Source organism: Crotalus tigris, unplaced genomic scaffold (genome assembly GCF_016545835.1).
Source record: "Crotalus tigris isolate CLP2741 ecotype Arizona unplaced genomic scaffold, ASM1654583v1 scf7180000019254.217656, whole genome shotgun sequence".
Classification (NCBI taxonomy): domain Eukaryota; kingdom Metazoa; phylum Chordata; class Lepidosauria; order Squamata; family Viperidae; genus Crotalus; species Crotalus tigris.
The window spans coordinates 30,760-44,923 of NW_024097456.1; the positions used below are offsets into that span (position 1 = coordinate 30,760).

General features: G+C 42.3%; 1 protein-coding gene across 4 annotated transcripts; it reads left to right on the plus strand.

Annotated features, from left to right (window-relative positions):
• The first annotated feature begins 2,187 nt into the window (after window positions 1-2,187).
• Window positions 2,188-10,719, plus strand: CCNQ (cyclin Q). Of its 4 annotated transcripts, none has more exons than XM_039361348.1 (6): window positions 2,188-2,651; window positions 3,530-3,642; window positions 4,282-4,465; window positions 6,406-6,538; window positions 6,732-6,959; window positions 10,284-10,719. In XM_039361348.1, the coding sequence occupies exons 2-6, from the start codon at window positions 3,555-3,557 to the stop codon at window positions 10,368-10,370; spliced, it is 720 nt and encodes a 239-aa protein (XP_039217282.1). In that variant the 5' UTR covers window positions 2,188-2,651; window positions 3,530-3,554; the 3' UTR covers window positions 10,371-10,719. The 4 variants fall into 4 exon arrangements, with proteins under 4 accessions (XP_039217282.1, XP_039217280.1, XP_039217281.1 ...); XM_039361346.1 differs by having other exon boundaries at window positions 2,189-2,638; XM_039361347.1 differs by having other exon boundaries at window positions 2,189-2,557.
• Window positions 10,720-14,164: the final 3,445 nt, after the last annotated feature.

A 14,164-nucleotide genomic window follows, 5' to 3' on the forward strand; every position in this document is an offset into this window, starting at 1 on the left:
AGAAACTACTTCATTTTTGCCAGTTCTACAACTGGTTGCCTTATCTATTGTTATTAATTTGTTCTTCTTTATAGTTTCACTGTGTTCCTTGACTTCCATTACTAGAACTTGCCAATCATCTGCATTTTAAATTATTGTGCCCATCTTCTTACAATCTACTCTCCCTTCAACTCTGTCATTGATCTGGTATGAATGAAACAGATGGCTTGCCAAGACAGACATTGGCTGCCATTTCTATTTCCTGAGATGCTGCATGCGAATGCCAAAGCAAAAGGAATCAACCAAAGGGCTATCCAAATCGATAGTCCTGCATGTTACATTTCATCCTCCTTTGCATTGGATGTGATATACAGGAAGATTTCTGAATATATACCACTAGTGATACATCAAAATACTATACATATGACACAAGACAGGCCTAAAAATGTTTCTCCGTGGTTGAAAGTGTGTAATAAGATAACCTCCTTCCCAAGCCCAGCAGCCTGTGATCTTTCCTCTGGTATCCAGCAGGTGTTTGTGAGGAGTCACTGAGTCAGCTTTCTGCTTTTGCTTTCCATCCACTTTGTCCCCTTCAACATAATTGAGTGCTCACAAAAAATGTCCCCCTCTATAAATGATCTGAAACCAGAAAAAGATAGCATGTTCAGAAGACTAGAATAAAAACTTTGAGTCTGGCTTATAGTATTATATCACATCCAATGCAAAGGAGGATGAAATGTATCACGCAAGACTATCGATTTGGATAGCCCTTTGGTTGATTCCCTTTGCTTTATTTGGATGTGACCAACATTTTGTTGCAGAAAATGTATAGCGTATATTCTATCTGTCCGTCCATCCATAGGGCAAAGTAAGTTAACAATAAAAGAGAAATAAAAACAATACCATTTAAAAAAGATAACTCTCTTCATTACATCTGCTCACCCCATCAGATCTGGCAAGAGAGTCATGCTATGGATCCTGCCAAGGAAATACATTTGGCAGAGGTAAGGAGGCAGGCTTTGTCTGCCCTGGTGCCCAACTTATGGAATATTCTCCTCTCCCCCTGCACCCCCAAAGTGAGGACACCTCCCTCCCTACTTAATTTTCCTGAAGTCCTCAAGATGTGGTTATGTTATCTGACCTGGGGTCTCTAAAAGGATTGGTGAAATGTTGAAGTGGCTTCCTGCTAATCTAATCTCTTGTGTGGGGGTTATGTTTTTTAAAACTTGTTTATTGAATGCTTTTGGTATGCTTATAGTTTTTTATATTTTTTGCTCTATACCCATCCAGTTACTTTTGGGGAGATGGGTGGCTATATAAATTTGATAAAATACATAAATAAGGAACCATTGAAACTAATTCAAACTGAGTTGGAAGAGAGAGGTCTTGACAAATGGCTAAGTGTAACTCACTAAATAGTACAATCCACAGCTTGGTAACTATATTGTATTTATTATTTTTGAAAAAAAAATGTTCCTTTTATTTATCTCCAGCTGGCTACACGCAAACTATAAAATATTTAAAGTCAAGGATCATCCAAACTAATGTCTTTCTGCTATTTCTAGCACTACTGAACTCCTTGCCAGGGATGATCTTCCTGCGGAATTCAGACCCTTGCACTTTGGTGAAAACCAGCCTGTTGAACCCGAGAGTCCAAACGGGTGACCATTTTACCTTTTTTGCAGCAAAAACTGGCTTAGTGCATTTTAATCACTAATAAAAGCTATCAAAGAAAAATGCACTAGTTATAAGTTATATTCACACAGTTAGGCTTTATTCACATACATTCACGTTTGCTTAACCACGGTTAACTGGATAAGCATGGATTTTCCCAACATCCCATTTAAGCTGTAACGCTCTGTGTGCACAATAGTTTAAACACAATCAAGTAATGGTTTTTGGTTCAGCGCGCGTGTATGTGTGAAAGCAGCCAGTTTTTACAACGCTATTTCTAATGAAATAGTTTTACAATATTATTCACAATACCATTTCCACTGCGTATGCTGCGAAAAGGAAAAAGAAAAAGTCCCGGAAAACAAAAAGACCGAGACCAGCCTCCTCCATTGCTTGATTCCCTAGGCATCACGCACGCGCGAGAGCAGCGCGCCGAACGCAATCCTCCGTACAAAGGGGCAGCGCCGGCTGCAGCGCGCGCCCTCTCAGGCCTTTCTCACGTGATGGTCCACGTGGACGTATGGTTGGCTCGGCCGCCGCTTGTCTGTCTCGGCGGGGAGGGAGGCTCCGCTTTGCGCCGCATTCCGGGCGTGTTGGGGTGGCAGTGCAGGCTGGCCCAACGCGTCCACCGGGAGGGACTCCCTGGCCTGGTTCTCTCAAGCGAGTTTAAAGGATAGCGAACAAAAGGCGGGGCGACCATGCCCGAGAGTGGTCCGGGAGGGCCTGACGACCGGGCACGAGGCGCCTAGTTGCCCGGACACAGACTGAGCAGGAAGGGTCTCGGCGCCTGCTAGTGCTCTCTTCCCTGCTTGTGCCCGGGGCTTTTCCGGGTCTCAAATCGTCCGTCCAGCCTGGTGGGTCGAGCGTAGGTGAGATCAAATGCAACCATCTCGTGCAGGCGGAGGTGGGTTGCAGTCAAGTTCACGACGTCGCGAAAGTTTCGACTTCTGGCCGGTCCTGAGTAGGCCTTCCAGCTTTGGAAAGAGTTATGTGTTTGTGTGTGTGTGCTATTAAATGATATATTCTTTCTGTGTGTCTCTTTTCATCTTCATCAAATTGTTACTGTTGGGGACCTATCCCCTTAAAAAAAACACTGCTATTTTTGTGTGCAGAGCTAATAGCACAGTTGCAGTAGCCTATAAATAAATGAATTGACTGCATCAGTTCAGCCATTCTCTGCAATTTAGTCTGTTCTCCCCAAAAGAACAGACTAAAACTCCATTGATGGACTACTGTCTTACTTTTAGCTCACTTCTGCCAAAGATCTGTGTAAAACATATTGATGTACTATACACCCTTTCCCTTAAATGTAGATTCAAAGGAATATTGGGAAGTTTTCAGAGTCAGTATTTAAGTTTTAATATTTCACAGCCACAATAGGGTCGAGAATGCTAGCTCTACAGTCCTTCCATCTAGGATAGCAGTTCACAACCTTTTCTATACCCCGCACCCCTAGAATGCTTCTGATATATTCTCACACCCCTTACAAAAGTTCGAAATAACGGCAACAAATTATACATATACATTATAATTTTGAAACTTCTAAACCCAAGTTTTCACACCCGCTGGAATATCATCTTGCGTAGGGATCCCCTATTCTAGGAGTTCTGCCCTAGATTTCTAGTTGGTTCTATAAGGAGATGGAAAGCTATGATCTTTCCTCTACAGCCGGCCTTCAATACACAGAAAATGCAACTTTTCCTAGATTTGTCTTCACCCTGGAGTAGAAAACATGGGTAGCTGTTTGAGTTCCAGTTAAAAAGTGGAACGAAATAGAATATGGTTAATAGCAACTTGTGAGAATTTTGTTTGTAGAGAGAATAATAGAAGCTCTGTAAAGGAGGAGTGTTTCCTAAATTATTCCTTGCTTATGCAGATCATCTTGAGATTAACCAACATTCATGAATCCCACTGGACTGCCGGAAACCAGCCAGCTATCTGCAAATGTCAGAACTCACTTCAAAGTCTGCAGGTTCATCATGGAAGCAGGTGAGTGAACAATTGCTATTGCTGATTAAAATATCTGCCTTCCTTGGCTAGTAATGCCCAAATCCTGTGAAAAAGAAGTTGCTGTATTGGGAGGAAGTACTGATCTGTGAGGCACTTGGAGTTAGGGGGTCTTCCTGGATAGATCTAAAGTCAAAGACAATGCAAGTTATTAGATTGGTTGGCTTCATGAAGTAGTGTGGAATAGATATGACTTTTACTTGGTTTTAATTATGTCTTATACTTGAGACATGCAGACATTTCCAGTGTGTTTGCATTTATTTGTAAGAATACTAGATTTCTGATGGAGGAGCTGGATAAAAATACTTAGGTTTGAACCTCTACAACTCCCATTTCCCCAGAATGTCAACTGTGTTGTTTAGGTGTGTTGTTTCATATCCCACTAGGCCTCAAGTCTCCCATTCCTAATACAATGAGAGTTCTGCAAGTAGGACAGATCTTGCCAACTTCCATTAATTTCAGGGAGGTTTGTGTAGATGAATTTCCTGATGGCTTTTACATCACATTCTCTGCTTGTGGTCAGGTCATCTCTGAGTTAAGAAGTCATGTCTCGATTCTTTCTTCCTTATTCTTTTGGAAGAGCTAGAAATTCCTTGCTATATCTCTTTTTTCTGCTAACAGGTGTGAAGTTAGGCCTGCGCTCTGTCCCTATTGCTACTGCGTGCACCATTTATCACCGATTTTTTACGGAGGTGTCTCTGGAGTCGTATGATCCTTACTTGGTAGCTATGGCTGCACTGTATCTGGCTGGGAAAGTAGAAGAACAGCATTTGCGGATAAGAGACATCATCAATGTGAGCCACAGGTAATAAGCATCGGGATCAAGATATGTAGTTACAAAAGACAGGCTGGATGGATGAGGAATAAGTAGTGGCTTAGAATCAGTAAAACCAACTTCTTGCAGCTTGGCATTTCCCATTGTAAAGAGAGCCTATACTACAGTAAAAGTAATTGCTGAATCAAGGAATGGGTAGCCAGGTGGACCTGGTGCTTTTCAAAATGTGGTGGAATTCCCAGTATTTGGTCATACTAGTTAGGAATTCTGGCTATTACATCCCCCACATACTTGGAAGAAGATTGGCTTAGGTAATAGGTCCATTTGCTTTAAATTATATAATGAACTTTATCCCTGATAAATCTGATTCTTTAGCTTCAACTTTGCTAAGTCATCTTAATACACAAGACTTCCTTGTAAGATTCAGGAACCTCAAAGACCTTGTGGATTAGAAAAAGATCTCATCCATTCTTATATTGGTGAGATTTTCCTCAGGAAGTCCATAAATAGAACAGGAAGATAACACATGCTTTTCTACTTTGGGTTCTCCTGAACAATTATTATTCTTTGCCTCTGAGCCCAGAGATCTAAACTATGAATATCATGTAAGCCAACTGTCTTTTCTGTATCTGTGATATGAATTCCATAAGCTATTTCAGGCTGTAAAAAATATCTGTACATTATGGTCATTAGGTAAACCTAAGTTTTAATATAGAATTTAGTGGGATTTGGCAGAATCTCCTAAACCTGCAGAGAGCTCAGACTCCTATTTTAAAAAAAGTTAAGCTTGGACAGTCAAGTTTATGTTCATGAAGTAGGAGGCAGGGATAACTCCAGTTGAACTTTCAAGTAACAATAGTCCTGGGAAAAACTAGATATTCTATGAAGAACCTGAAGTTTAGAGTTTTATCTGTCCAATCCCTCTCCACCCAATTAACTTTCCTTATCTAGATTCTAGATGAGGAAAGCAGAATTAGGCAAAACATTCTACATTGCAGGGCCAGCTTCAAACCTCTACTCAGTCATTATAATGTTGGGGAGCTTTGAGTCCATTGTTTTATCTAACTGTTCTGGGAAAGATAAAATATGAGGAGAGAATTGCTATGTATACTATATATTCTTCCTGGAGATGAAGGGGGATCTGAGCCAAATGATTATGTTTGTAAATAGCTTCGGAGCCTTTTATGAATTCATTGAATAATGTTGTGTGTTGAACTGTAAGGTGGTGTGGGAGAGATGTTTCTTCCCTAGTGATTAGCAAAGCTGACCTTGAAGGGAAATTCTTTTCTGGCTTTATGGCAATTTCTTTCTTCTTTCTAATACAGGTAGTCCTCAACATACAGCCTTGATGGAGCCTGCTTACTACAGTCATATGTTGTAATGGTTGTAAAATGGGTTGGGCCATCTAACCAACTCAATTTTACAACATTTTTTGTGGCATTGTTAAGTGAATACAGCAGTCATAAATGTCGAATTACTGGATGTGTATGCTGGTTTTTCGCAAAACCATCATAGAACGTGGCCATATTGCTGAGTGTCTACGGTTGGGGTCGTGTTACCGTGGAGGGGACCCAACTGTCAGAACTTTGTATTTTGGGTTTTAACTTCCCTTTTTCTGGTCTGTTGTAACTTCAAAGGGGGTCACAAGGTCGCTTTTATGAATTAGCTAAATAATGATGTAGGTTGAACTGTAAAATAGTGTGGGAGAGATCATAAATTGTAAGTCGAGGACTACCTGTAATTATATATTATAGCAACAACTTCAGATCCATGATAATTTTCAAAAATAAATACATCTGCTCTATCGAGTAAAATTTATTCCTATTGAAAATATCCTTCATAAATGAGACAACCTGTCAGAAAGCCATAGAGGATTGTAAGTTCACCATTATCTTGGGAGCTCAGAGGAAGGCCCAAGTCAGCTTACTTGCAAACAGAAACATTTCAGCATTTTTCCTTACTCTTCTCAGGTACTTGCATCCTCGGAGTGACCCCCTGGAGCTGGACACACATTTCTGGGAGTTGAGAGACAGCATTGTCCAGTGTGAGCTGCTCATGCTACGTGTGCTCTGCTTCCGTGTCTCCTTCCAGCAACCCCATAAGGTCCAGGCTACATAGGAGGGACATAGGGTAGAAATGGTGTGCATGAAGTACATGGGAGGCAAGGGGTTAAGTCTTTACTTCTCTGCCTTTAGGCACTGAATGAATAGTCCTGTTACAAGAGAAGTTGGTGCCAGGTTCTTTGCCGCTGCCATGTTTTCAATAATCCCTGACAGATGTCTTTTTCTTTATGCAGTACCTTCTCCATTTTTTACTGTCCCTGAAGCACTGGATGAATCGGCATAGTTGGGAGCGGACCCCGGTGGCAGCAGCAGCTTGGGCTTTGTTGCGGGACAGTTACCATGGTACCCTGTGCCTCCAGCACTCTCCACAGCATATTGCTGTGACAGTCCTTTACCTTGCTCTGCAGTGTTATGGAGTGGAAGTACCTGCTGATGCTGAAGCCGAGCGACCGTGGTGGCAGGTAAGGGAGACAGGGTGGGAAGTGAACAGCAGTTCAAATGCCTTCTGTGTCCTTCAGCTCTAACAGGGTCAGGTTTTGGAGCTTGCCTGTGTGGGATTTTGTTTATATGATTATTTGCTTATTTATTTAGCATCCTTGCTTCACAGCCTCTGTGTCAATGCTGCTAATATTGGATATTATTTCTTTGACAAGATATGCAGAACTGTCTGGTATTTTTAGAGTTAATTCAGATGATGGTGGGAGAGGAGGAGAAGCCGGAAGTGAATCTTTGCCCTCCAGGTTGATTGGAAAATGTGAATTACGACTCCAAAATAGGGGAGGGGAATAGCCTGGAATGTTATGTGCAAAGGAAGGGAAATTCAGATCTTGGCATCCTCCATGCTGTGCCGACACTCTGTCACACAAAGAATAAAGACTTTTTAGGATAAACAATGCCTGGAAGTTCTTTGAAGTGTTTCATTAGGCAGAACCTTGACACTCTGCACTTTAAACTGAAATGTGGGTAGTGCAGTTTCTTAGATATTAAGTCACTGCTATCGCCTGACCTGCACCAGAAGTGGAAAACCTCCCACTGATCTTCCAGCTGTTTCTTTAATCAGTCTTATGTACAACTTTCCATATTAAGAGAAGATTTTGAAGCAGTATACAGTAATACTGTATATCAAAATCAAAGCAAACATTAAACTACATAAAACTCTTATCTTACATATTTTTAAATCAGATCACTTAGTCAAAAACAAAACTATGATCCAGCCTCTGGTATCTGTCAACCCAAGCCAGGTTTAGGAAAAGCACACATGGAAATATAACAAATTCCTCAATCCTGGTCTGTGCATTCTGGCTGTGTTCATATATCGTACTGAGCTGTAGGTAGTTTTAATCAGGTTAGCTTGAACAAACCCTAGGTTGCACTTAATGTGTATAATTGTGACATGGTTAGCTGAGAATGGAGAGTAGACCCATCCGAGAATTATCCAGAGTTTCAGATGTTTCAGGAGCCACACATTGAAAGCCAGGGAGCAACAGTGCTGCTTTTGCATGGGCTGTTCTTAGACACCCTACTGCAGGTGGGCCGATTGTGTTTTCTGAAACTCTGTTCTAGTAACAAGCTAGGGATTCTGCTGCCTTCCTAGACACCCTGCTGTCCATCAATCTCCCTGAGTTTCTATTTCTCATTGTGGGGCTATTGTTGAACTGGCTCTTATGCAGGATAATTCAATTTCCATGCACTGAGGATGGGATCAGGAATAACTTGGAAGTTCATGGCTTCAATGGCAATGAGATAAATAGTGCTGTGTCATGCTCAGTTTGTAGCTAGTTTCCTTTAGAGACCTCAACAAGGTTGGGGGATTGATTAAAATGATCTACCCTGGACATGTTATTGATCTACTCTTGTTTCCATCTCACACCTGAGGATTTTGTCAGCATTTGTGGTGAGTAGTTTTGTTGCAAGTCTTGTCATTCTTTGAAATGTGAAGCTAATGAGGGCTTTGGACATGAATCCCAGCAAGACAGGGTTGCTTTTCAACATAAACATTCACTGGCTTTGGATAGTGTTGCATACGAAGTAGACCGCAACTTGTGAGTTCTCCTGGATTCATGGTTCTTCCTAGGAGGTTAGGAAGAGCCTTTGCCCAGCTCCGACTGTTTTGCCAGTTAAGGTGTCTGGTCCTTTTTTAGAGTGAAACCTTAGCATCTGTTACTCATGCCCTCATTATGTCAACATTGGATTACTGGAACTGTTCTCTGTTTGGAGCTGTCTTTGAAGACTACCTGGAAATCGCAGTTGGTACAGATTGTGGCAGCCCACACACGTTGGCAAGTGAGAGCTGCTGTAGCAGAGTTAAATCTGTATTGTAGGTACTGCGATGGTTTTGAGGACTTTCAAGAAGCTTGCCTTAACCTATAAAGCCACTCTGTGGCTTGGGATCAGATCACAGATAGCATCTGTCTGTCCTGTTTGATCAGTTTGCAGGGGATGCTCTGGTCCCTGCTCCTCGGCAGGCTGAGGAGACAGGTTCTTGGATGGAAACGGTGATCTTTTCCTAGGTCAGGGGTAGGCAACCTTGGCTCTTTTATGACTCGTGGAATTCAACTCCCAGAATTCCTGAGCCAGCATTGCTCACCATGGAAACCTCTCCCTTTTCCCTCAGCATGGCTGGCTCAGGAATTCTGGGAGTTGAAGTCCCCGAGTCATAAAAGAGCCAAGGTTGCCTACCTCTGACCTAGGTCTAGATATTTCAGGAAAACAGTGAAAAATCTGGTTTTATTGTTGAGCGTTTGAGACAGGCGATGTTAGTTGAACATGACGTTATTTCCCATAATGTTTTGAAATACGAGGTTTTAACCTTATGTCAGCCAACCAGAGTGGTTGAGGTATGTGAATTATAAATTGTATAGGTAAATAACCATAAATCAATAAGACGTTACCTATAGCTTACAAATCACAATAGCTAAATGCACACACTGTACTAAGTCAAAACTTCAAAAAAAATGCTCATTAAGTCCGTACTCACAATTGGGCATGTTGTTAGTTGAATAATAAAATTTTGAGTTGTGAAATGAGTTGAGGTATCCATAGCTGGGTTACATGTTTTTGTTTTTAAGTGGCTAATACAGCCATGGTACCTTTGAATTGAATTAAAGCATACATGTACTCTATGGAGCAAATGACATCGATATCATATGCGGAGCAATTTCAGCTAGATAAATGGCATTGGGCAGGAAAGCTAATCTCCATCTTTTTCAGTGGTCCTAATCCATTTGTTTGCAAAAACATGAGAGAATCGAGCACAGATCTGCTTTAATTAAGATAATTAGGGCATATCCTTGCTTAGACTTAGTCTTGCCCCTATGAAAACTGTAGAATCTCACAGATACAGATGATGATGGATCTTAAGTTGTAAAACATGGGAAAATTCTGGGAATCGTAATATTAAAAAAAACAACAACCAAAATTTAGCTTTGCAGATCCATCTTCTATTTCAGGCATTGGAGCTTCTTTGCAGGATAAGAATAAAAGCCAGTGCTGTGGTGATCAGTACGGAATTTGGAAATAAAGTGCAGTTGTTAATGGAATGGCCATTAATTGAGGGAAGCATCATTTTTTATATGAATGTATTTGTACCCATTCTGTCCTTTTGCCAGCTGTGGTCAGATTGAATTTTTGCATTCTTCAAACCTCTCTTAGTTAGGGAAAGTAGGCAAAATATATTTGATTATAGAGTACTTTATTTTCTGGAAAAAATATTTTGCCCACTTGATCCTACCCGGATTTTTTCCTGCTTTGCTAAAATTTTTTCCTCATTTTATTTTATGTTTTAGGTGTTCAGTGAAGATCTTTCCAAACCTGTCATGGACCAGATAGTCTTGGAACTGATACGGGTCTACACTTTGGATGCAGAGATCTAAGTACGCTGTGAAGAGAAAGACTTCCAGCTGAGAGTCTATACTGAATTGTCATGTTTCAAGCTGGGATAATGGTGAAAGTATTACTGATACTTGAAGGGATTGACACCAGAAGTACACTCTCTTCTGTTGAGGCATCCCACTGAACAGCACTGGAGTTGAACAAGCGAAGCACCGTGATAGCGCTGAGAATCTCCTAACAGAATCACTTTCCAGTGGGGAGTTCATCTGTAACTTATTTTCCATCACTCACAAAAGAACAATGTTCTGAATGGAAGTTTGTGGAATAAGGAAATGAGTGAAAAAGATTCTTTACCTAGTTCAAGTAAAAATGTGCTGGCTAGATATTTAACTTGTGTCTCTGGAATAGTTTCCCGAGCCTCAGTGCAGTCATTGTTTTGTGTTGACCTTGTTGCGAAATTATTTATTTATTAGATTTGTGTGCTGCCCATCTCATCTAGATGCAACTCCAGGTGGCTTAGAAACATTAAAAACCTGGCAAGCATTAAAAGGATAGAACAATATGTAACAACAATAAAAAATACAGTTAAAAGATGGGGAGGAGGGGAGCATGACATACCTGGTGAGAGGTGGGATCTTCTCTTAATCCGATAGCCACCTCCAGTATGGTGCAATCCCGTTGGGCCCCGTGCCAACTGGGAGAGCCAGGTCTTCGGGCCCTTTTGGAAGGTCAGTAGATTGAGTGCAAATCTCACCTCTGGTTGTATGAGTTCCAAAGGGCAGGAGCCGCAGCAGAAAAGGCTCTTCTGGATCCTGCCAGCAAATATTCCTTAACTGACAGGGTGTGCAACATGCCCCTTTTGCCAGGATAGGTGGGGTGGCCAAACCCATTGGAGTGAGACAGTTCCTCAGATACCCTGGATCCGTACCTTGGAGGGCTTCAAAGGTGATAACCAACTTGAACTGTATCCAGAAGCCAACCGGCAGTCAAGGCAGCTCATGTAACAGTGGTATAATGTGGGTACCCTAGGGGCCCCAAGGAATGGCTGCGCCGCAGAATTCTGCACCAATTGTAGAGATGGGATCAAGAGGAGTTTTTTGGTTTTTTTAGGAAGGGGTAAACCAGGGCCTCTTAAAAGGCCCCAGGAACATCCCTCCTCCGGGCTGTTGGCTTTCCAGCTGACAAGCCCATCATCTTAACTGCTGAGCCATCGCGTTGCCCGTATCTTATTATAAAATATCTTTAATTTTTGCTTAATTTGTGTTGGAGAGAGAATTTTGAAGGAGACACATCATCAATTAGATCCTGCAAAGCAGTTCTTGGGTACACCTTGTTGCCTTTTTCCCCCAGCCCTGCAAACATCCATATTTATAGAGCCACAGATCTTGTACCTCATGTAATTTATCAGTGCTTGAACTCACCTGGCAATTACCATTCTGGAGGCTTTCACCGACTGGGAAGGACAAGGATATAATTGACAGGTGGTTGCACTGACAGCATCAGGGACCCTGTCCACTTCATCAGGTCCAACAGGATCAAACTTCCCAGATAAATGGGCAAGACTTTTTCCCCAGGCGTCTCATATGGAGCGGCACCAGACAGGTAATGAATCCAAGCAATTTTGTCTGTCGTGTGTTGAACAAATTCCTCTATGAGGCCCTGGAGATGACCCTTTCACATGCCCTCCTGCCCCAGGAGGGACCAAGTGTTTCCTAAACAGGGCCGCAGGGCAACACTGCAAATGCAATAAAGGCGGAGAAATGATATTTCCCTGCTTGTACTGCCAGAAGATAGGCCTTAATAGCAGCTCTAAGTTGTGTCTGGTTGGAATCATCCCTTGTTTATCACCAGTTGGTGCTCTAGGCATCTCAACCCTTTTCAGAACCTGCAACTTCTCTGAACTATAGGGAGGATTGGGAGCGATGGGTCAAGAGTGGCTGTACAGGCACGATCCTGTCCTAAGCTTCAGCCACCCTTTGATTCCAGAATGTTACTGGACCTTTGGCAGGACTGCAACACCCCCCCCCCCCCAGGATATCTCTCAGTTCCCTCTGGAACCCATTCAGGTCCATCAGTTGCTTGAATGGGTCCGGTCTCAACAGTGAGGACAATTAAGCAGTGGAACAGCTTGCCTTCAGAAATCATGGGCACTCCATCACTGGACATTTTAAAGAAGAGACTGGACAGTCACTTATCTGAGCTGGTTTAGGTTCTGCTTGAGCAGGGGGCTGGACTAGACCTCCAAGGTCCCTTCCAGCTCTATTCTATTCCTTGTGGAGGGGAATGGCATAAAAGAATCTGAAGGACAGCAGGGCTTGATCTGATCATGACAAGGGGGAGTGGTCCACCAAGTCACGTTGCCATTGTTCTGACAATAATGTCCCGCATGTGGCCTCTCTACCGCCTTGAGTTGGACCTGAGATGATCTGGGATAGGCCCATGGCTGCCATGATAGTCACTGAACTGGGCTGCTTCTTAGGCCAAGCCCAGGGATGGCAGATTGAAGTCCTCCAGGACCAAAAGCCTTGAATTCCTCTGCCATCACTGAGAGGGCCTCCAGCCACTCAAGCAGGGAGGCTGCTATAGTAGCGACACTCCCATTTAATTCTGTGAGCCCAGCTTCAGGAACAATGTCTCACAGCCAGAAACTTGGGAGACCAAGTCCCCTGAAAGCTAAATGAGATTCTCTTCCCCCCCCCCACTGCCCTGGGGTCTTGGCTTGTGTCAAACCCTAAACCCCTGGGCACTTTTCCAAGAGGGGAACACCCTCCCCTTCAGAGTCAGCCAAGTCTTGGTGATGCATGCCAGGTTGGCTTGCTCTTCCTCAATAAGGTCTTAGATGAGATGAGCCTTATTATTGACCAACTTGGCATTCACCACCAGCAGCAGAACCTCAGGGCCTCTGAGGGTAAAAGCACCACCAGCTTATTACTTATTTTACTTAACACAATTAAGGCACACCAGCAGCCAACTTAAAACATTTAAGGCACACCCTGCCGTCAAATTCAGTTTAGTCCCAACTTCTTCCATCTTTTGCTAGCAGTCCTTGATCATCACACTGTACGATCCTTAAAGGGATATTTTTGATTAGGCGGATGTGTGGCATATTAAAACAATAGTTAAATCCTATGTGTGTTGCAGTGGTATCTGACGGACCGTCTGATTCCATTGTTGCATTTTCTTCAGGTGTAGATTTTAAAAAACAGAAGGTTCATTGGACTGCTGCATTTTTGTGTTTCTGGGTCAAATGATACTGCATGTCCAGAAGAAGTCTGTACCGTTTGTAACCTGAATTTGTGTTCCTTCTGATAATAGAAATAGTTATTGAAAGAAGGAATTGGGGTGAGAAGTTGAAGATAAGAATCATATCTTCTCATTTTTCTAGCTAATTGTGCAGAGGAGGTATGATTCATTCCAATTCTGTCTTGGTTTTCGGTTCTCGAATTTTCTGGTTTGTGTTAAAGGCCTCTTTCTGATTATAAATTGATTCCCGTCTTTATGTAGTGTGATTGGAATACACTTGGCCTACATGCTTAATAAGGAATATTCAATATCTCCAAGAAGGGTAGACTTGTGGAAGTCCATTAATCCTATCTCCTAATTTAGAGAAAGACTGATAATGCCATCTGGTGTTTTTAAAGTGTTAAGCAGAAATTGTCTATGTCCCTTTTTATGCTTTTCTCTGCAATGCTAAGGCTTAAAAACCCTTTTCCCACTAACTATGTGCTTTTATTGGAGCTACCCTATAGAAAATCCTATAGAATTAATGCTAGGATTGGAATAACTATTGGATTGGCCTGACTCACATGACTAATGGAACTCATTGGGTTCCAGA